The 24,180-nt window shown below is 43.3% G+C and overlaps 1 protein-coding gene across 1 annotated transcript; it reads left to right on the top strand.

The window, feature by feature from the left end:
* The first annotated feature begins 3,361 nt into the window (after nt 1-3,361).
* Nucleotides 3,362-20,593, top strand: lsm11 (LSM11, U7 small nuclear RNA associated). The gene is made up of 4 exons (XM_069899038.1): nt 3,362-3,807; nt 17,740-17,879; nt 19,431-19,514; nt 19,765-20,593. Exons 1-4 carry the CDS (start codon nt 3,441-3,443, stop codon nt 20,155-20,157), a joined length of 984 nt encoding a protein of 327 aa, XP_069755139.1. The 5' UTR covers nt 3,362-3,440; the 3' UTR covers nt 20,158-20,593.
* Nucleotides 20,594-24,180: the final 3,587 nt, after the last annotated feature.

The following is a 24,180-nucleotide window of genomic DNA, read 5'->3' as shown; positions in this document are numbered from 1 at the left end:
CTCAAAATTTAAGGAGGAATCCCCATTCAGATGGCAAATGCAGGCAATAAGATACCTAGGTGTGCAAATAAACAAAAATCTAGGCCAATTATATAAACTCAATTACAATCCACTAATGAAAAAATTACAGGACGATTTAGAGCATTGGAAAGAGCTACCACTAACACTGATAGGAAGGATAAACTGTATTAAAATGAACATTTTTCCAAGGATACTATACTTATTTCAGGCATTGCCAATACAACTGACAGAAAACTTCTTCAAAGAGTTAAAGAAAATAATAAGGAGATTTTTATGGAGAGGGGGGAAACCGAGGATAGCACTAGATAAATTAACAGAATGGTATAAACAAGGAGGCCTACAATTGCCAAACTTCAAAAATTATTATAGAGCCGCACAATTAAGGTACCTATCAGATTTTTATCAACAAGGGAAAAACCAGACTGGACGAGACTAGAATTAGATAAAATAGGGGAAAAGATACCTGAACACATATTATATAAATGGGACGAAAAATTGGTACAACATAGAACTTCTCCAGTATTACACCATCTCCTCAATATATGGAAGAAGATTCATGTAGAAAGAAATAAAATAAATTATCAAATACCAAAACTAATATTGACGCAAAATAAGCTACTCCCTTTTACAATAGACAACCTTTCCTTTAGAAAATGGGAAAAAAAGGGATTAAAAGAATAGAAAATTGTTTTTCAGGAAGTAGATTCTTATCCTTTGAACAAATGAGAGATAAGTACAATATAACTGGAGATACAGCGCTGGCATATTACCAACTGAGATCCTACTTGAAAGATAAATTAGGAAGCAATTTGAGTTTACCAGAGGGAAGTAACCTTGAATATGTGATTACAGATACAATGTTAATCAAAAGATTTATAACAAATATGTATATCAAACTGCAAGAAAAGGAGAATGAGGAAACAAATGGTAAAACTAAACAAAAATGGGAACAAGATTTAAATATAAAGATAAAAAAGGAAACATGGGAGAAATTATGTTCTGGAACGATGAGAAATACAATAAATACGAGGCTGCGTATGATACAATATAATTGGTTACACAGACTATACATTACACCGCAAAAGTTAAATAAATGGGACCCAACAGTATCTGATAGATGTTTTCGATGTAAAAAAGAAAGGGGAACAACAATTCATGCAATCTGGACATGTGAGAGAGTAGAAAAATTTTGGGATGATCTCAATCAGATATTAAATAAAATAACAGAAAACAATGTATCAAAGAATCCAGAGATCTTTCTCCTAAGTAACATAAAAAATAAAGAATTTGGAATTGACTTGGAAGATGCACAAAAAAGATTTGTCAAGATAGCCCTAGCCGTAGCAAAAAAATGTATTATGTCAACCTGGAAATTGGAAGATAATTTGAAAATACAACAATGGTATATAGAAATGAATAAATGTATTCCATTAGAAAAAATAACATATAGTTTAAGAAATAATATTGAAATATTCGAACAAGTATGGGAGCCTTACATTAAATACAATAGCGAAAACCTACCGGGAACAAACATTACCTAAGTTGATGGAAGGAGAAGAAAAGAAAAGAATGGACTCAGTAGAATTTCTGGTGTATTTTTGATGAATGACAACATTGTCTGACTGAATTAATGCAACCTAGATTGTATACCTAAAATGGATGAGGGGGGGGGGGTGGGGGGGTGGCTTGGGAGGAGGGAGGGGGGAGGGAGAAAAAGTCACTGTAAATGTGTGGAAAAGAAAAAGTGTATATCATGACTATTGTGATTTATGGTGTGAAAAATAAAAAATTTAAAAAAATAGAATACTCACTATAACCCTTGGAGCACTGTGCAGACAAAATTAATGGAAGGGATAGAGGTTGACTGGTGTAAGCTTGAGGGATCACTGAATTACAACAGAAAAAGTGTTTTTTGTTTGTGCAATTTGGTGTGATGTTGTTTTGGGTTTTGTGACATGCAGGGGCAGAAGAGGAGAAAAGTCCAAGCTCTCAGACTGTTGATAATAGGAGGTAAGCAACACAAACATTATTCAAGATGAGTTTTAAGTACTGCTTGCCAGCAAAGAGGGAGATGTGGAGCTCATCAGAGCTTGGTAGGGAATGAAAAACCAAATCCAGAGTTTGAACAATACAAAAGTAAAGTTGATTTCATTAAATGGTCAAAATGAGATTAAATCTACACACTAAAGCATCAAACTAAGAGCAATGTTTCACTGGAACATTTCTGAAACAACGGTAGGAGGGACAAAAAGATTACTGTTTTAATCCAACAACATGCTGATTGGACAGAAACTGCAGGATGACAATTTGCAGTGTTTATGATATCATCTATGAATGAACTGATGCTTTGATCTTGTTTACATGAAGCATTGTTTACCTCTCCCCTCATTAGTACTAGTTGGTGTCATTGCTACATACACTTGAACAGAAATACAAGATAAGGAACTAACCTGTAAACCTCCCTGATCTCTGTTCATAGACCAGTTTTTGCTCTTTGATGGCAAAAGAGCTCAACATGTCTGCAAGGAGATCTAGAAACTTGGGAGTGAGGATCTTGGTGTTCAAAGATGGGAAGGATGATATTGGCAATTAGTAGTTTGATTATTTTTTTCTGCAAGCTTGGTGGGTCCTGACTGTAACTGGTGAGGGAGCTGTCTGGTATTGGCAAGGGAAGTCTTGGCTGTTTTGACATAGGAGAATGCTTGACATGGAGTGCTAACAGACATTACTGGGTAGTAATTTGGGGTTCCGCTGTCAGTTTGTAGTGGTCACTATTTGCTTACTGTCCTTGAGTGGTACACCTGCTGTGCCAATGGAAGAGTAGTCCGCCTCAGGCTTGAGACTGAGGGACGGTACCAGAACATGAAGCTTGGTTCCCGTTGACTGCGGACAAGGATGCTGGTGCTTGTTCAAGGGCATCAGACCTGAAGAATGTGGGAAGGGAGGGGTGGAATAAGCATGTTCGAACAGTGCAATGGAGCCTGCTTTCTGCTTTCCACAAATCCAACAGCTTAAGCATCCACAGACTTTAGCACATCTGGTCTGAAGATTCGTCCACTTTTCTCCTCCGAAATGTCTCAGTTAATTGAGACTGTGACCATATTCCTGTGCAAGAGTAAACTCCCCGTCTTTTACTATAATCCCATCTGGGAATTTTTAGAAAAATATTGGCCTTTTAAAAAAAAGACTTGGTATTTGATGTGTAGATTGACTAAGGCTAATCGTACATCGGCCAAACCCAGCAAGTGAGAGAGCCCATGTGAAAAGAGAACCCGCCAACGTTTCGGGCCTTTTTAATAACTGGACGGAAAATGTAAACTTCCCACAATGCTGAGCGCCTGCAGGTTAAAGATGGTGGACCAGCAAGTGTTCCATTTCGGCAGTGGCCGGTTACCCAGGATTCAGCGCGGTGTTGAAAGATGGCGAAGTCTGGGCCCGAGAAAGGATCGGAGTCCGAGGCGGTGGAGGGCGGCCCGCTGGACGTCGGCTCGCCGCGCTTCGACCCGTACTTGGCGCTGTACAGCCCGCAGCCTCCGCCGCTGCCCTTCCCCGACGTGCGCACCTTCAACAACGTGGCCGAGTACGAGTCGTTCCTGCGGCGGCGGCCCCGGGCCCCGGGCTCGGCCCAAGGCCGCAGCCGCAGCCGCCGCGCACCGCCGGCCGGCCCGGACCACGAAAGGATCGAGCGCCTCCGAAAGCTGATGGTGGCCCAGCCGAGCGGCGAGGAGAAGCCGCGGCCCCGCCGGAGGGACCGCGTCCCTAAGAACGTGATAACGCGGATGAGCCGTGAGTCAAAGGCCGGGAACACGGCTCGTCGGTCAGAGTCTGGGTGGGGTGGTGGGGGGGGGGGGGGGGGGGACGTTTAAGGCCCGGGCCACGTCGCCGGATTGGGGGGGGGGGGGCAGTAAAACGAGGGAAGAGTAATGGCAATGCATTTTTGGAATCCCCTTTCCCAAAGGCAGTGCTACCGCCATCATCGGTTGTGTCTAAAGGCACTTTCAGGTGGCCATTTGCCCCGCATGTTGAGGCCACTTGAATGTGCAGGAGGTGCTCCTGAGGCGAGGGATAATCAGCTCAACTCAGTGGCTCCCCCAGCCCCCTGAATGCAGCTGGCTGAAAGTGGATGTTAAAGCTGACCCTGGGCAGGAGCCGGAGTGTGATCGGAGCCACATCCCTGTGCAGCCGAGTCCTTCAGGTGGCCAGCGTTGTACTTTAAATGCAGCCACCTGAATGCCAATTTAAAGAGCTGCTTTTGCTTCTTCAGGCGCATTCTTAGCATAGAACGTGACTGAACGGTACAGGAATCGAGATGGGAACGGCACAGCTTCACCAATGCCTAATTCGCTGAGGGTTGGACCGGCGTAGGTGGACGCAAGAGACTGCAGCAAAAAGCATGATCGCGGCGTCCAGCAGTGAGATCGCTTTCAGGTGACCAGAATATCTGACTGTAAAGCTGCCTATTCTACCCCAATGCAGCTGCCGGGTGGCCATCTGAAAGTGGAGAACCCGGCCAGAAGGAGCACATACCTAACCCTCCTCCTGGAGGTGTATGATCTTCCGTGGCACCTGAAAGAAGCAGTGGGACCACAGCCCCACAGGAGCCGGCGTTCGCTCGGACGTGGCTCTCCTTCAGCTGGGAGGTTCAGGTGACAGAAAAGTGTCTTCTCCGCGGCCACCTGAACCTCCCAGCTCCACTCGCCCAGCCGCGTCTGCCGGCGCATTATCTGCATCCGTGCACCTAAAGGCGGCTTAAAGTCACGTTAATGGTGATGATGGGGTGTAGTTATGTGTCTGGGTGACTTGACAAAATTGGGAAGGGAGAGGTTCAGTCTTAACACTACTACTATAGTCCTAAGTTGCCAGATTCAGTCCTTTTATTTTGCCCTCTTGTTTTTTTAAAATCCCTTCACTCAATGTGCATTCTTAACTCTCACCTCTCCTTGAAAGTTCTGAAACTTTGAGCTTTTTTTTAAACAATTTGCACATCAATTCCAGTAACTTGCTTCAGTTGATAGGTCTTGAGGTCAGGTCTTCCTCAAAGGAGGTCTCCCATTCTAGAACATCCAGGATATCCTCCTCAAATAAGGTGGCTCCCCCTCTACTGCTAATAGAATTAGAATCTGAATTTATTGTCATGAACAAGTCACAAAATTCAGTGTTTTGCAGCAGCGTCACAGGGCAAACATTCATGTTATTAACTTATTGTATTAACTCAGTCCTCACTCACATCTCTATTTCCCATACATCTGCCATGGCCTTTTCCGCCCCGAGACATAATAAGGACAGGATCCCCCTTGTCCTCATCTTCGCATTCAACATATCATCCTCCACCTACGATGTGATCCCACCACCAGACACATCTTCTCCTCTCTGCTTTCGATAGGAACCTATCACCCCTTTGGTAGCTGCGCCTGTGACTGCAAGAAATGTGCCTATACCTCCTCTCTATTCAGGGCCCCAAACAGTCCATCCAAGTGAAGCAACACTTCACCTGTGAAACTGCAGGGGTCATTTACTGGATCTGGTGCACCCGATATGTAAATTCCACTGAAAAAAATTGGATTCTGAGTGCGTTTGACAGGGTAGTTGGTGTGAGGATGGGTAAGGTGAGAATCTAGAAATCGTGTATGGGGTTTCAGAATAAAGGGAATAACTATTTCAAGTGTGTGTGTGTGCGCGTGCGCCTCTGTGGCCTACCTCAGTCGTGGTCGACCATGGGTACTGCACCTCCAATAGCCACTGGTTTGTTGAGCAGCATTAACTGTGGTCATTGAGGCCAATCCTGGAACAGCAGGCTCTGCCATAGTAGTTACATTGACTAAAGCAAAGCTGGAGTGGCTTCTCCAGGACGCAAGTCAGGGCAGAGTTGATATGGAGATCTGTCTGTTGCCCATGCAGTGGGACCCCCTCTCCACGCCAATGACAGGGCCAGAGGAACGACAAAAGTCGAAACAGTTTGATGCCATGCCAGCGCTGGGTACAGCAGTTAGCTGCCTCTAGGTCTCCGACTCTGGAATTTTCCTCGGGGTTTACTCCTAAAGCCTTTCCCATGAGCGGACATGGCCACAAGGCAGCGGAGGTTTGAAATTGGAGTTTTCCCTTTCAAGACTAGTTACCAATCGTTGTTAACGAGCCCCATCTGCCCAGAACAACTGATTTCAAGGCGCCAGGGCCTACCTTTGCCCCTACTCCTGTCATTGAGAGCTGCTTCGCCATTTCAGGTAGAGTCCAGGAATTTCTTCTTTTGGAGGATCATAAATCTTTGGATTCTATCCAAATAATTATAAAAGTTGCATCCCAGAATATCTAATGCAGGAGTTTTTTTTTGACTGGGATAGAATCCAGGGTCCTCAATTCCACCACTTTCTTTGCCATCTTGTTTCACATACCCACCACTCTATGTGAAGAAAGTCTCCCTTATGTCCCTTTTAAATCGTTCCCCAGGGTTGAGGATGCAGTAGGAAAATAAATGCAGGTGATGCCAAAATCAGGTTGGCCATGATCATATTCAACAGCGAGCAGGTTCATGGGGTGTTCCTGACTTCTCTGTTTCCTTCTGCCCTGGTGGGTCATGTTGAATGTGTCCTTGTACCAATCCTTCACTCATATCAAAATCCTTACCTTGTCATATTAATTTTGATAATTACCATATTATTGTATTTTGTTAAAATGAACTGAAGGGGAGCTGGGGCTCTTTAAATAGGGAGGCAAATATATAATTCATTTACACTTTGTCATACATTGTAATATACAATTTGCAACCATTTGTGCCATGTAATCTTGTCATATTTTAATTAAAATTTCTGTGGAGAGGGAGAAGGGTGTTAATTACAGAAAGATGTGTTTACCTAGCATCATGACCCTGGAAGCTTGGAGGGGAGAATTTAGACGTATCCTCCAGATGCGTTGTATCCTCCAGAGAATGCTTTGCCTTGAAAAGATTATAGAATATTTACAATTGTAATCATAATATGCTGTCCATCTTTCTGTTGAGTTGCAGTGTATCTCTAATTAAATGACATGAAACCTTCATTTATATCAAATGCAATTTTTCATAAAGCTGTCATTCCCTAATTATATTGCTAATATTGCGAATATCAAATCCTGTACAATATAATAGAAAATTGAATTTCAGATAGATAATGAGCCACCTCTGAACCCACATGAGAATAGCAAAATTGTGGAACATAAATAATAAAATTTCCAAAGATTATTTTGAAATCACTGACAACATTGAATTATAGGGTTCAACAGTGTAGAACAGGCGCTTTTGCCCAATTTATCCATACTGGCCAAGCTAATACAGTTGTGTTTTGGTCCAAATTTCTCTAAACCTTTCCTATCCATGTATCTGCCTAAATATCTACAGAATATTGCAATTGTCGCCATTTCTACCACATCCACTGGGATCTTGTTCCATGTACCCACCACTCTGTGAAGAAAGGCTCCCTCATGTCCCTTTTAAATCTTTCTCCTATGGCATTAAATCCATGTCCTCTCTTTTTAGATTCCCCTATCCAGAGAGAAAGTCCCATCCTCTTTATCACGTTCTTGCAATTCAAACTGACCTGTCCCGGCAACATTCTCCTGAATTTTTTTCTGTACCCTTTCCAGCTTAATGATACCTTTCCACATCTGAGTGACCAAAACTACACACAATACTCCAAATGTGGTCTATCCAATGTCTTCTATAGCTGTAACATGGCATTCCTGCTTTTATACTCAATACCCTGAACAACAAAGGCAAGCATACCTTCTTCACCACCCTGTACTGCCATTTTTGTGGTGTGGATCCTTGACGATTGCTGCTGCTCTCCAATGGCAGCATTTCCTGTAGATTAGTGGTTCTCAACTTTTTTCTTTCTACTCACACCACTTTAAATATTCCCTTTGATTAGTAAGGGATTGCTTAAGGTGGTATGTAGGTGGAAAGAACAACTTGGGGACGTTTGCTGGCATGTAGTCGTGCAAAATAGTACTGACTGTAGCCATACTCACCCTTTTACTGCTACATAGGTGCGTGGACTGCCACCTGCTGACGTTTCGTTTGTACCTTGTTTACATTTAGCAGATGATAGCCTATTGCTGAACATGAATGCTTTGGGCTGTCTTCATTGGCAATTCATCAGCAGGATGGCTTATTTAATGGGATATCCAGAATGTTGCCTAGATTTGGAGGACATGTATGAAGCAAAGTTGACAGTGCTGGGGCTTTTGTCTCTGGAGCGACGATGAGGGGTGATTTTAATAGAGGTGTGTAGTGACCGCTACACACACACACACACACACACACACACACACACACACACACACACACACGCACAGAGTGTGGCAGGTTAAGCTCACTCCTCTATTAGGGCTGGAAAGGCTGCTTTTGTACTGTTCAATTTCCCCGCAGTTTTTGATTGAGTCAGCCATATGAATAACAATGGTGGGCAAGAAAGTCCATGCATATGAATGCCCTTCTTCCCCAGCCTGTTTCTTCTGAGTTAGCTGGGCAGCTTGACCAATGCCATTTTAGGGCTGTTGGTCTGATGCTGCCCCAGTTTCTACCTCCACCGGTTCGACGTCCTGGGAGTCGCTTTAGCGATCTCTGTCCGCGTCTGCTGCCGTGCCATGTGTCGGCCTGATCTCCGCAATTGCGGGCTCCTACAGGTGTATAAGATTATGAGGGGCTTAGATAGGGCAGACAGCCAGCACCTTTTTCCCAGGACATCAGTCTAAGGCAAGTGGTGGAATGTTTAGGTGAGATGTCAGGGGTAAGATTTTTTTTTACACAGAGAATGGTTGGTGCCTAGAGTGTATTGCTGGGGGTAATGGTGGAGGCTAGTGCAATAGGAACATTCAAAAGACACTTGGACACATGCATGTAAGAAAAACAGAAGATTATGGGTGTGAGGGAGGGAAGGGTTAGATTGGAGCAGGTTTACATAGGTCAGCACAACATTGTTGCAGAAGATCCTGTACTGTGCCATGTTGCCCTGTATTCCACACTGTTCTCATTAACACGACCTTCAAATCCTTATTTGTGGCATTCTTTGTCTAGCAGCTGGCCAACCCCTGGGTATAGCCATGTGGGAAGCTTGCAGCTGTTGGGAGAGGCCCAAGCAGATCAAACTTGTAGACTAACATGGGAAGGTCCACCAGAGTATGGTGGAGGATGGTATCGGGTTACGGAAAGATATTGATCAGATGGTATATTGGCCAGAGTATGCAGGTGGGATTTAATCCTAATGAGTTCAGAATTATACATAAATGTATGGGCTCTGCGAGTATTGAGGAATTGGTCAACAAATTAAAGTTTCCAGTGAATGTAGGGCAGGAAAGGAGCATATGGATATTAGGCTTTATTAGTTGAGGCATTGGATGCAGGAGCAGGAAAGTTACCATACGGCTTTATAAAACATCAGCGAGGCCACATACGGAATATTATGATTAGTTTTAGAGACCATACATCAGAAAGCAAGTGATTACTTTTGTCCAGAAGAGATTCACCAGGATATTTCCAGGGATAGGGAAAGACCAGAGAGGCTGGGTTTGTTTTCTTTGGAGTGGAATGGTGAATGGGACCTAATACATGTGCACAGAATTACAGTGAAGATGGGCTAGACAGGAAACCATTCCACACAGTAGAGTCAGTAACCAGAAGCATTGGGTTTAAGTTAAGGAAAATAGGTTTAGAGGGGATATAAAGAAGAATCTCTTCACCCAGAGGATGTTTGGAATACACAGCTTGAGGGTGGTGGTGGTAGAGATTCATATTTAAGTATTTGGTGGAGCACATGAATTGCCATGGTGAAGGACCAAGTGTTTTTAAATAGCTAGTATAGATGGACAGGATGGAGTGAAGGACCTGTTTCTGTGCTTTGAGTGTCATTGATGAGAAGGCTACAGCAAGCAGAGTTCAATAAAAGAAATGGGAAAGGAATAGAGATTCTTTGTGGGGTTGTGTAAAAGGTCACTGGAACCTTGAGTGAAATTGTAAAATACATACATGCAAAATATTCTTGTGAATGAACTTATTTGTGAAAAGTAATATATATCTGGAGTGTGTGCAGGAATGTTTACTGTCTTAATCAATATTTCCTGGATTCAGCCAAAAGGACTGGTCATACGAGATTTAATGATGAATAACTTGCCAGATTTAGTTTACAGTCTTGGACTGGCTGATCATTTTTGTTGTGTAATGATGATGAGGTTAAGGTGCCTGCAAGCTCACATCAAGACTCAAGAGCAACTTGTCCGTGAACTACTCTTTGGTGTTGGAGCTGCTTCTTTTTACAATGTATATTGATAATGATGCCGCTTTAGTTGCCCATTCAGAGCCAGCTCTTCAGCGCTTGACGTCCTGTTTTGCGGAAACTGCCAAAATGTTTGGCCTGGAAGTCAGCCTGAAGAAAACTGAGGTCCTCCATCAGCCAGCTCCCCACCATGACTACCAGCCCCCCACAACATCTCCATCGGGCACACAGAACTCAAAACGGTCAACCAGTTTACCTATCTCGGCTGTACCATTTCATCGGATGCAAAGATCGATGACGAGATAGACAACAGACTCGCCAAGGCAAATAGCGCCTTTGGAAGACTACACAAAAGAGTCTGGAAAAAGAACCAACTGAAAAACCTCACAAAGATTAGCGTATACAGAGCCGTTGTCATACCCACACTCCTGTTCGGCTCCGTATCATGGGTCCTTTACTGGCATCACCTACGGCTCCTAGAACGCTTCCACCAGCGTTGTCTCCGCTCCATCCTCAACATTCATTGGAGCGACTTCATCCCTAACATCGAAGTACTCGAGATGGCAGAGGCCGACAGCATCGAATCCACGCTGCTGAAGATCCAACTGCGCTGGGTAGGTCAGGTCTCCAGAATGGAGGACCATCGCCTTCCCAAGATCGTGTTATATGGCGAGCTCTCCACTGGCCACCGTGACAGAGGTGCACCAAAGAAGAGGTACAAGGACTGCCTAAAGAAATCTCTTGGTGCCTGCCACATTGACCACCGCCAGTGGGCTGATATCGCCTCAAACCATGCATCTTGGCGCCTCACAGTTCGGCGGGCAGCAACCTCCTTTGAAGAAGACCGCAGAGCCCACCTCACTGACAAAAGACAAAGGAAGAAAAACCCAACCCCAACCAACCAACTTTCCCTTGCAACCGCTGCAACCGTGTCTGCCTGTCCCGCATCGGACTTGTCAGCCACAAACGAGCCTGCAGCTGACGTGGACATTACCCCTCCATAAATCTTCGTCCACGAAGCCAAGCCAAAAAGAGAAGAGTGTTTAAAACAAGTATCAAGACTCCAGATTTGGGCAATACTGACTTTCTGTAATTTGCAGAGAAAAATACATTTTAAATTGGGCTGTTTATTATTGCTGGAGACCAGAGGGAGGTCTTCCAAAACAAGTTTAATGTGAAACTGAACTAGTCTGTACTCCAATCAGAGAAAAGACACAGCTGCAGAAACGGAGGATAAAGATAGGTTTACAAGATCTCTCAAAAGCAACACAAGTTTTGCAATTCTTCAAGCATGAAGGAGAGTGGTGAGGGGATGTGTGAAGGTCAAAGGGATATCTTGAATGTTGTACTGTATCCATTCTTTCTACAGGGGAGGGAAATGACACGAAGGACCCATAAACACCCACGCAAAAAACTCCTAAATCAGGTTGAGGGACTTGTAAAATGACAAAAGTACAAGAGTGACAAATTCTCCATTATCACTTCCTAGCCTTTAAAACAATAATTGAGAACATTGAAAGAGCCATAACTATAATATTTGGAGTTCTTAAAATGTTGGAAAGTTGCACTTAACATCCCACTGTTTAAGAAATGTAAGAGGGAGAAAGTGGGGAAATCTGTTAGCTGCACATTTGTTTTAATTAATGTCTGAACGTGTTGAACATTTGCACAGAACAAAGGGCAGGCCATGTCCGATTAAACCCAAGTGAATCTTTGGAAACAGTTGGCGAGGTTCTCTGAGTGTTACTTGTATGGATTTGGAGAAGGGCTTTTGATAGGATCTCCCATTAGTGTGTGTTAAGCAGAGTTGAATATCATGCAATTGAAGTAGCTCAGAAATCAAATGAGAACAAGGGACAGAGTGGGGATTATAGGTATCACATTGGCTGCACGTGACAATATTCGTGAAAGGTCATTTATCAGATTTATATAGGAATTGGATACGTGGGTTTCTATCTCATCTCATTTTGCAGATGACACAAAGGTGGACAACACAAGTGGTATTAAGTTGATGATTGTGTGAATGGATATAATTGCAAATGGATTTCAACAGAGTAAAATGTGGACCCTGAAGGATGAAAGAGTAGCAGAAGCAGCCTGTGATTGAGGAGGTGTTGCTTCCTTTCCAGTTGTGAGGTGGCTGCTGAGGCTAACATGGTTCCTGCATGAGGGCTTCAGAGGGCAGGGTGTGTGCAATGTTAGGAAGGTTTGGCACTTCTGCAGTTTCCTTCATCATTTCCATGCTCCCTTCAAAGATATTGGAAATGTCTATTGCTTTCCCAGTTGTCCCCCTGACTCAATGAAAGAAGACTGCAGCATCCTTCAAGTGTTTTCTCAGCCTTCCTGGCAATATCTTGCTGTAGTGGAACTGGCAAGGGCTTCCTGTTTTGGGTTTCTGATGTCAAGCTAGTGGATAAAGTGTCCTGACCACTGTAATGATATGCTTGGTGGTCAAAGACATTGTCCTGATGTTGGTTCATTGTCTCTGCATTTGCAGAATCTTTCTGAAGCACAAAGTTAATGCAAAGTTTGAAGCAGTAGAAGTGCAAAGAGCATTTGCAGTTAGGAAGAGGGCTAGAGGGGTGCTGTTGTGAATGGGTGTCCATGTGCATAAAACATTAAAATGCCATGGACATCTTCCAAAATCACGTCAAGGATGAAGAGCTGTTATTCTTTATCAGTGTTTTCCAGTCTTTCAAATATAGAGTTATGCTGCAGATGTTGGATCCATATTTCAGGTGAGGTGAATTGTTCTTGGAGGGTGTGCGCAGTGTGTTATCCAAATACTACCAGGGTTTGAAGATGTTAGGTTATGAGCAGCTAATTTTGATTATGGAATGATTTAATTTTCAATTACTGAGGGAAGTCGGTATTAGATTGAGAATATCCCTGTGACTGCAGGAGATGTTTCACCTGCGTCCACATGTCCTCCCTCACCACCATTCAGGGTCCCAAGCAGTCCTTCCAAGTGAAGCAAGACTTGTGAATCTGCAGGGTCATCAACAGCAACTGGTGCTCCTGTTGTGGTCTCTTCTCCATCGAAGAGACTGGGCGCAAACTCGGAGATTGCTTTGTTGAGCGTCTCGGCTCTGTTCACTGCCATAGAGTGGTTCTCCCAGTTCAATTCCCCATCCCATTCTTTTGCTGGCATGTCTGTCCATGGTCTCATGCACTGCCAGACTGAGACCACCTGCAAATTGGAGGAACACCACCTCATCTTCCATCTTTAACTGGATGACATTAACATCGACCTCCACCTTCCGTTAAAACCTCCCCCCCCACCCTCTTCTTCTCCATGTTTCCTTCCCCCAGCTGTAGACCCTTTTCCGCTGGCATCCCAGTTAATTGGCTGTGCAGTGTCCCGGGATAGGAAGCCTTTTGTGCCATTTCCACTGGGCCACCCTTAACTGGATATTAATTGCTTTTCCACTGAACATAACTCATCCCTGGGAATTGGAGTTTTCTACCTTCAACTGGAAATGGGTGATTTTCTGCTGTCCCTTTTCCACTGGTTTTTATTAGCATGCCAGCGTCAGCAAACACCAGGGATATGAGTAGGGGTAGAGGTGGTCAGTCCCCGGTGTGAACTGACGTCATTTGACGCCAGCGTTCAGACAATGTTACTTTTCCATTGGACCCTGTCCCGGTAAATTTCCAGTTAAAATTCTCTTTCCTTGGTCTCATCTTTCCTCTTATATCCAATCTTCTGTTGGTCTGGACTCCTTCCCCCAGCTCGTCTTCCTGTTCTTTGCTTATTCCTTGAAGAAGGGCTCAGGCCTGAAATGTCAGTAATATACCTCCTTTACCTCCTATGGACACTGTGAGACTGCCTGGGTCCTTCAGCATTTCTGTGTTTTTACTACAATCACAGCATCTGCAGACTTTTATCTTTCACTGCATTAGATAGAATGCTTGTTTCTGCTCGTGCAGACAAAGCACAGAAATTCTGGGGGGGATCTCAGCAGATGTCGCAGCAGCAATAGGAGGTAAAGATGTATTACTGACATTTTGGGCTGGAGCCTTTCCACAAGGTATGAAAAAGACAGGCATTTGTGTTGAAAGACATGAAAAGGGAAGAATGGCGGGGGTGGGAGGGAGGAGTACAGACCAACAGACAAAAGGTGTTATGATAAGACTGGAAAGATGAGAATTGATTGGGGGGGTGTTATTTTTGGCTCTGGGAAAGGGTAAGAGAGAGACAGAGCTAGAGGAAAGGAGACTCTTCCGAGTTGCCTGGGGGGGTGGTGGTGGTAATAGAAGCCAGAGAGGTTGATGTTAATGCCATCCTGTTGGGAGGGTGCCCAGATGAGGTGGTGTTATTCCAATTTGCGGATTGTCTCATCCTGCTGGTGCAGACACCAGGGCTAGGGTGAGGCCATTGGCTAAAAGCTTGAGCTTTTCTGAAGTAAATGCTTTGCTGTTAGGCATTGGAGGTTTGGAGCTTTTTGGCAAATGGCAATGGTCTCTGGCCTAGTTGTTTGTAGCGCGTCGACTTGTTGACTCAAACCAAGGCTTTTATTAGCAAAAGAATGGAGCTTATTACATCGAGGTCGACCAGTCCAGACTGACCTGGGTCTGGTTAGGAGCAGCCCTTTATGACCTGCCAGTGGGTGTGGCTACGGCTCTCAGCCAATCACTATCGCTATATGTAAATATATACATTGGTGATAGTATCCTGTACTATCACATTGTTAACTTTGGATTGAAAGATTTTGAAAACCAAAAGTTAGGTAATGATGAGGGGAGGGTAAAAGGCCTCACTCCACACTTTCACCACTGATGGGACAGCCTTTGGTGGCTTCATAACTTTTCTATCCCATGCTCTTGTCTCCAAGTTGACAGAAGTTGGTACCTTATCATAGAGCTGTACAAGATGTTGATGAGTCCACATGTACTATATGCAATTCTTGTTGCCCAGCTGTAGAAAGAGCATCAATAAATAGAAAGAGATGTGGAAGAGATTCACTTGAATGTTGCTAGGAGTGGAGGGATTGAGTTGCAGGAAGTATTTATTCCCCAGATCAAAGTAGGCTGCAGGGTGATCTTTGAGGTTCATAAATTATGAGGGACATGGATAAAGTTTTTTTTTCCCCAGGAAAGAGGATTCTAGATCTAGAGGGCATAGATTTTTAGCTGAGAAAGGAAAGAAGGACCTGAGAGGTAATTTTTTCACTCAGAGAGTAGTCTGTATCTGGATCGAGCTACCAGAGTAAACTGTATAAAATTGCACACTTTAAATACGGGTTCGTTGTCATGCTTATTTAGTAGGATCTCCGTATAAAAGAGCCAAGTGTGTGAATGGGAGATGTCTTGATCTCGACGCCTTGACCTTTGCTTTCTGTTTCCCTGTAGGAGCAGCTTGCCTCCTCCATCCAGGAGAGTGTTATTGTGTGGGCCATGGACACCCCCATGACCAGCTGCAGGGCTGTTTCGCTATTGGTCAGCAAAAGGTATGAGGTAGAAGGGCGAGAGATGGCATCCTAGCTTTAGTAGTTTATTCCCATCTCCTTAACCTTTCATGTTGTCATTGAAAACAGTAATTCTAGATCCCAGTACATCTTTGTAACTGGCTGTGAGACCCTAAAAATAATTTGGATGATCTGTGCAGTTCTGAGAGATGTTCTCCCCATTATTTAGGATATTACTGTTGGACACAAAACTCTGAGTTTTAGACAAATTTAATGTGTCAAAGCTTCATCAAAATAGTTTGATCACAAATCAGCCCATGAAACTCACCATTGTAGTGCTGTTAGTAAAAACATAATGCTGGAGAAACTCAGCAGGTCAAACCAGCCAGAGGGATAAGGAAGAGAGGGAGATCAGGAAATATTAATCTTTATCTTTGCTATATAATCTACACTGTTTGACCTGCTGAGATTCTCCAGCGTTGTGTTTTTACTTCAACCATGGTGCGTGCTGACGTGTGCTTTACTACTGTAGTGGTGTGGCTTCACAGTTCCAAGGTCCTGGGTTTGAGCCTGACCTCTGGTTGTTGTCTGTGTGGTGTTTGCATTTCTCATGGTGACTCTTTGGGGTTTCTTGGTTGGGAGATTAGGCCTGATGATTAAATCAGGAAAGTGTAAATGATGGGCTGTATTACCTCCCTGTACTTTATGAAAAATGAGCCAAAAAAATAATGATTCTTTTGAATCGTAAATCTTAAAGGCAGCAGAAGTATTTCACCCCGGGTGGCCTGGTTCCGATGAGTGTATCCAAGCACACACAACAAATAAGTTTGGCTGTTGGATCAGATGGCAGGTTTGTACTGAAACTGCCAACGTCAAAGCAAGAACGGTTTTCAGCTGAAGATCCATGGTGGTGGTACAGGTTGTATAAATCTGAAGACTATGAATGCTTAAGAAACTGTTGGGGAACTCTTTCCTTAAAAAGTAAGGTTAGCAGACTTCTGTTGGATAAGTCTCAGCTTGAGGTATACAAGCAGAGATGAACTGTTGATGAGCCCAGATCTGTTTTGAGTGATGGAGATCAGTGGATTTTTTTGTGTTTATTGTATTTTTCTCTGAGGAGGAATATTGTGGTTGTACTTGCAACTCGATCAGTGGAACTGACACAAATTGGCTAATTGCAGGCCCAAAACCTTTTATGTCTGCACGGATCAACCAATGGGATCTATATTGGATTTGTTCATTAACTGTAAGATTGACATTTGCAAGTAGTTAAAATAAGTGGAATAGTGAAAGTAAATACACAGAATTGCTGGAGAGGAACTGCAGCGCCCACAGGATTTATTAACCAACGCTTCTTCACAGTGGGCCTTTTCTCACTGCATTGATAAATGGAGATTGCCGGGAACCCATGGTGTGAAAAGGTTGGCCTGGGAATTTTAAGCAGGTCCACGGCCCTATCTCGTAGGTACGGTCATAGCCTTGGACTACCCTCTCCCTGCGGTGTGTAGCACCAATTGGCCAAACAGGGAAGCTTCGTGACGTCAGTGCTTTCATGCTGCATCACCTAAGTGATTAAAATTGAAAGATACTTACTGTCTGACAACAGCTGGCAGCACAATGTGGGATGAATGGCCGTCCTCATTAATCATAATCCCGCACGCAGCGGTAATACCAGAGTGGTTCCAGCTGCATAAGGGATTATGGGGAAATGAAATCGGCCATTCATCCTGCACCGTGCCACCATCATGATGTGCTGAAGCATGGTGGGGGGCGCAACGGGCAGACGGAGAATGAACTTGTGTAACATCATCAGTTGGGGATGGCACCTCCCTAAATTGCCAGGGAGGGCAAATTCCCTGGAATTTAAACCATGGTATGAAGTACCTGGGAGGTCCTGAATTCCTGGGAATTTCACTGGGACAAAGTGGAGTCATTGCTCCCCTTTGATGTGAAAACTGCTAATATGATGAAGTGTCTTCCTAGTGACTTCCAGTGGGAGCATGTTTTAAATTTTACATCGTGGTCACTTTTTGCTGTGGTTCACACCAGATGTGTTTTTTTCCATTCAGTTCATGAAGGCAGTCCTCTGGGCGAACTGCATCGTTGTGTGCAGGACAGAATAAAGATCAGCGTCCACATTCGGACTTTCAAAGGATTGCGGGGTGTCTGCTCGGGATTTCTGGTGGCATTTGACAAGTTCTGGAACATGGTAATATTTGCTATTGGTTCCTTTAACCAATTCAATTTGTACAAGGGTCAAGTCTGAGCTGTTGTATTCACAGATGTTTTCCCTTCTGTGGGGTTATCTGCTGCATCCATTGCACCTGGTGTGTTCTCTATTTTAGGGGAACTGGACCCCGACTAGGAGATTGCTTCGATGGGCACCTGTCCACTGCGGTGACAGAAATATCGCATCGGCAACCCTTATAACTCGTTGCCCCATTTCCATGCCGACATGCCTCGTGCACTGTTCGGCTGGGGCCACCCGCAAATTGATGGAACAGCACAACATATTCCATCCGGGCACCCTCCAAGCGGATGTCATTGATATCAACTTTTCCGATAGGCTCCCCACCCTCTGTCTCTCATTCCCTATTACTGTATCTCTATTCCTCCAGCTCAATCTGGCTTCTGTCTCGTAACTGCTACCCCCTCCCCTGATATTTCTCAGCTTTATTCTCCTACCCTCCTATGCAAGTCCACTGCTGGCCTTTTGTTTGATGACCTGTCCTTCTTCCCTCCTCACCCTAACTTTTTATTTAGGTGTCTGCCTGCTTTTTGCTTATATTTAACAAAGGGCACAAGCCCGAGACTTGAGTTTCTCCAGCAATTTTGTGCATTTACTACAATCAGTGTCTACAGGCTTTCTTGTTTCACCTTCATTTCCTTTAGAGGGGCCTTCACACTTTTGGCAGGACCTCCTGGCCATGTTCAGGCCAGTTTATCTGCGGGTTCCAGCAACTGAGCTCAGAGGTGCTGTTAATGGGGCATGGGAGAATTGGTAAGGTCACCCATTCCAAGTTACCCCATAAGCAGTCAGCAGGAGTCTGGTAATGTACAAGAGCAAGGTTATGGACAGCAACCTTCCTTCTCATTAGGGATCAGTGGTTTAAATTCCAGGTTTTATTGCATGGATTTAAGTGGGACAAGGTAAGGTGTCCAAGCCAAGAGGGAGGAGTTTCAGAGGTTTTCCATACACTGGGTGGTTAGACTGTAGAATATGCTGCCTGTAATGGTATGGGCAGACGCCTTATTTAAGAGGCATTTGGACAAACATGACCATCAAAGGAGAGAAAGCTATGGGTCTAATGTGGATACGTGGGATCAGTGTATAGATAAGTACAAGGGGCACATGATGTTAAACACTGTACAGCAGGAGACAGGGGGGGGGGGGGGGGAGGGAGATTTTGGAAGGAATTCTGTCTCAAAACAAATTTGATTGGCAGAAACTGGTCTCTTCATCACAGGAAGTGTCTGTTGTGAACTAATTGGTGCTCAGTGGATTGGCTGCTTGAAGTTCAGCTTGGTAAATAGACTCTTGGACAGAAGGTTTTTAAAAAAGGTTTAAGTGGCCTATCAGAGTGTCCTTCCTTACCATCTTGCACTTTGGGCTGTGCTTATCAGCTCCAAAGATTTCTTGTGTTAATGTTGTAACAGGACTTAACCTCCATCCTGCTGCTCAAACAATAAAATCAAAGGGTGTTTTACAATCAAGGAATATACAAATGCCACATTGTTCTCTCTTCCATCGCTGTTTCAGGCACTTGTTGACGTGGATGAGGCTTTCAGGAAACCTATCCTTGGCAAGGCATTTTACAATGAACCAATACTAACTGTTGGCAGGGTAAGTGGTCTAATTTCTTCAGCATTTTGTTTCAAGTTCCTTCCTCTTTGATCCCTGAACTGTCTCCATAGTTTAAACGGCAATGTTCTACTTTTAAATGAGAAGGACTTTTGGGTCAAACTCTTATTCCCACTTTGTCTGCAACTCACTGACTCCTGCCTGCTCTTGATCTAACCTATGCTCCATTTTATTATTTGGTGTTACTTAAAGGTCATGAGATGATTTGTAGATTTGTTTGATTTACCTGCAGCTTTTTGATCGGATCAAGCTGCAGGAAGAATCCAAAGATGAGAAACTCGTTTGCAATATGGCAGACCCAAGGGACTCTCAAACCCAGACGTTTACCGGCAGGGGAGTGGGGCTGGACAGTAGCAAAAGACTGAACTGTGTGGTCAATGTAGAGCCTGTTCAAGAAAGCTCAAATACCGCAAATCCGTCACTGCAGAGCAAAGCTGGAGGTTGTGATAAGCGGAAGAGCAATACCGAACCACCAGGCTTAGAGACTGGCTCCCACACAAAGGAGAAACCAAAAAAGAAAACAAAATCCAGGCCCAAGGTGGATTATCAGCACGTTTCCCAAAGACATCTGAAACAGCTCTTCATCCGTGGTGAAAATATCCTGCTTGTCAGTTTAATGCAATGATGAATGAATACAACCACTGCCAGCAAGCATCCTGACACTACTGGGCCTGGTGTCATTTCATCTCCAGAAAACTGCCTGGAACTTTGGGTGTGAGGGTTCATTCACAGAAAATAACATTGAATTTTGTGTTGGAACAGAGGTTCCACCAAATTAATTACCAGAGAACCTCTTGATGAGAATTCAAATAGCAAAATTGGCAATAGAGTGCAGAATTTTGATGAAACTAGTGCTCTGACCTGTGTTTCTTGATACTTGAAGTGGTTGAGGTGTTTCAACTACCTTTTTTTGTTGTAAATGACTTATTTTAGAGCATTGGAAATGAGTCACAAAAAAATTTAACTGGTGTTTTTTGTAGTTTTTGGTCTGCAACTATTTTGGAAAGTTTTTTTTAATACCCAGGCTAGGGGTATGGTTAAATAAAGGACAAGAGAAACAATGTTTTGTGTAGTTCCTTAATTGCTTTCAGGTTCTCTATCCTGCACATGGTTGTAGTTCCTCCTCATTTCAACACCCCATAATTGTCAACATGCATCAAATCCCCAACTTGCTGGTAATGAATTCTCCGCCAAATCTTTTGTTTGGGTTTTCTAACCTTGGAGCTGTGAGCTGCACTGAATGTGGTATTTTACCTGCACTCGGAGCATCTTTGAGAGGCTCGTTCTTGCTGTGTCTCGAGGATCTGTATTGCTGCCAAAGCATTCTTTGTAATTGCCCTTGAAGGTGGTGAGGAGTTGCTTCCTTGCCCTACTGCAGTCCAGGTGGGGGTTTCAACTTGATGAGGGAAGAATTTTTACAAACTCAAAAATGGTAAGTGCCACATTAAGCCACTGCTCCAGCCACACTAGGAGGTAGGTCCTTTGTTTTTTGGGGGTGTGGGCAGTGCTTTTTGCTCGTGCACAACAGTTACTTTGATCTAGGCATAAATTGTTTGGAAAAGAGACCAGATCACTCCAAGGGTAATGTAAATGTCAGCCACAGTGCAGGAGCTCTGCATTCACATGGCAGCAGGCAATTAGATAAGCAGCTGACTTTAAAAAGCTCTTAAATTTCATATTTCAAAATTAATTTGAGTTCCATAAGAGCCAGTGTGGAATTTAAGCTCTAGTTACTGGCATCTTAAATACTACATCACTGAACAATGCTGCTGCATTCATCTTGGTTGGGCTGGGAAATGCAAAGTAGGCAGGGGTGTGGCACTTTGCTGATTGATTTCCTCTTAAAAATGGAAATGTCAGATCTGAACATTTAGAATATTGCTGCCTGCCTAAATCAAGAACCTGAATGGTTTTTGTTTCAGTGCCAAAATAAACTTTTGTTAAACTAATTAATGGTTCAGCCGAGTCCACTGGATTCAGTGGTTGCAACTCAGAACTGTATAGGACACAAAGACAGTGAATGGACCACCCCAGAATCGTGGGCAATGGTTCTTACACAGCTAGTTTTCTTATCTCCAGGTTTCCTTGCGATCATCACTAAAAGATACTGACAGCAGGTTGAGCTGAATTGTGCCCAGGCACCTAGCGAACTTTGCAATGGATTATTTCAGCCAGAACTAACCATTAATTGGATTGAAACAGATGTAAATGATGCCTGATTTTGGATGAGTTTTCAAAAAAAAAAAAAAACACCACTTACCAACTTTAACAAAATTGAGTGGAAAGCTGTAGCAGTCTGTTCTGTGCACGAGGGAAGAAAGTCTTTAACTTGCTATTTTAAAAAGCCTTGAGCAAAATTTGCATACACAAAGTAGGACACCAAAAAAACCCCACACTAACTATTCTCGACTGACTGGTGTTGTTTTAGCCTAGATTTACTTTGAGGCTGTTCTAAATTTCAACCAAGAGCTCAGCCTCAAATGATTATACTGTAATTAGAATGTACAGTAACCATTTCACAGAAGGAAAGCAGGGCATGGAGTCCATTTATTCCAGTGTCATGGGTGACAAAAATTGGAGGGTGGGAAATTTAAAATAGATTGATAAAATATCAAACTGTTCAAAATACTACATTAAAATATTTGCAAGCAGGGTTTAGAAAATGTGGCAGGAGGCCAATAAGCTTCCACAAAAATAATTGTAATAATGACCAGAACCAGATCATTAGTTGGTTGGCTGAGAGATGTTCATTCTATCGCCACGTTTTGATACAAAACAGTGAAAATGCAGCTCGTTTAAGATTTTACTGAAAGTCAACATCCTCAGTTCTCCAAACTTTAATACAGCTCGCTCCAGAACGTCAGTCTCAATACAGGTGCACAGCACCAAAGTGGGACTCAAACTCAGAACCTTCCAAATCAGGTGAGTGATACTAACTCTATCACAAATTAAATTACTCTTACTTTGCCACCTTCTGGGAAGGTCGTAACTTATTCAGCAGGCAAACTGGGTTTTCATTTTGAGATTTCTGTCCGTGGTTTAGTTTCCCCTGAGTCAGCAGGTTAATGGGCCCCAAGTTCTACTCTGGAGCTTACTTAATTCATAACTATTGCTTGATTCCTCAGTGATGATAGATTTTACCCGTCCATTTTCCATCCTCTCGAAGTGCCTCTATTTTGAACAACAGTATTTACTTGACTCAGTCGTGACAATTACTGACAAGAGAACTTAGTTTGTGCAAACTTGTACCTTATTTTCAAATGCAATAGGGGTCCATTCACTGCCTTTGTGTACAATACACTTCTTAAAAAAATGCCCTTGTTTGCTGCAAATTTCTGGCCTACATAAAAAGACAATATAAATAAGTCATTAAGAGAAGATCACTCAGACCATTCATCTGCTTTGACTACCAGCTAGGATACTAGTTTGTCAATATGGAGCACATATTTCTTGGTGGGGGGGGGGGAGGGGGGGGGAAAGAGAAGGAAAATAGCACAAATCTGTGGCAAGCTGTAGCCTGTGCAATTACCTCCAACATCTAGAGCACTATTAAAATCCACAATGTATTGCTATGTAAATTAAAACCTTAATATATACTACATAAAGCTTTTAATGGCATTTCAGTTATTCTTAATTTAAATCAAATATGACATTCCCCTCTCAATATTCAATTACTTATTTAACTAATTGGGTCATTCCTTCACTAATGTCTCTCTGAAAGCCCGAGCTTTGGCAGCTATTTGATGCCCAACGCACTTGAAAATTAAACCGTGGGGTGCCCTCATTTCCTGGCTGATAGATTTGTCCAACACAGTAGAATAACATCCAACACTGATTGATGGAGCCTTTGTGAGTTGTCCCCAATTTTAGCAGGGATTTGTGAAACGTGCATGCAGATGATGGATATCCACTTACCCGACGATAAACAGGGCAAAATAACTAATGTCCCAGAGACTATTATTTGAGGTGCTGCAACTTTACCAGGAACAATATGAAGCCCATCTCTTGTTAGAGTACATCTGTTTCACTGCATGGACTAAGTTTTCATTGATCTATTGTCCCAGCTAATGCAAGTGAAATTGTTCTGTTGAGATTGGAGTTCTGGAGCTCAATGGAACATGAGCTTTAAGAAGTGACGTGCAGGAGCTCAGGATATTACAACTGGTGAGGGATGGGAATGGTAGTTTCGGAGTACAGCAGTTTTGACTGGATTGTTCTTGTGGGTGGGGATTGAAAAATCTTGCCAGTGTGAGTTAGTGAACAAGCAGAAACATTTCATCTTTCCTAACACTGCTAATTCACCACTTCAGTTCAGCTTGATTACAAATTGACCTCAATCCCCATAGTGGTTGACAAATATATTTTTCCTATAGGCACTAGAGAATTAATGAACTACTCCTTTGAGCAGGTGTGAGCTCATTAGATTACCAGTTGCAAGTGTACCAGATGGTAGCTGCAACCATTTAGCTTCTTACAATAGATCTGCATTTTCATAGTTACCATTGCCTATTGTGGCATTCATTTTAAAAGATGGATAATTACTGTGCTTTGTGTGATATGGCAGGGGTTAAAATCTCATTCAGGTCAAAATACATGCAACAGTAAAATATCAACTTAGTATTTCTCCAGACTAAAGTGGTTAATAAAG

Source organism: Narcine bancroftii, chromosome 9 (assembly GCF_036971445.1).
Source record: "Narcine bancroftii isolate sNarBan1 chromosome 9, sNarBan1.hap1, whole genome shotgun sequence".
Lineage (NCBI taxonomy): Eukaryota > Metazoa > Chordata > Chondrichthyes > Torpediniformes > Narcinidae > Narcine > Narcine bancroftii.
This window is presented reverse-complemented; position numbering and strand designations above follow the sequence as displayed.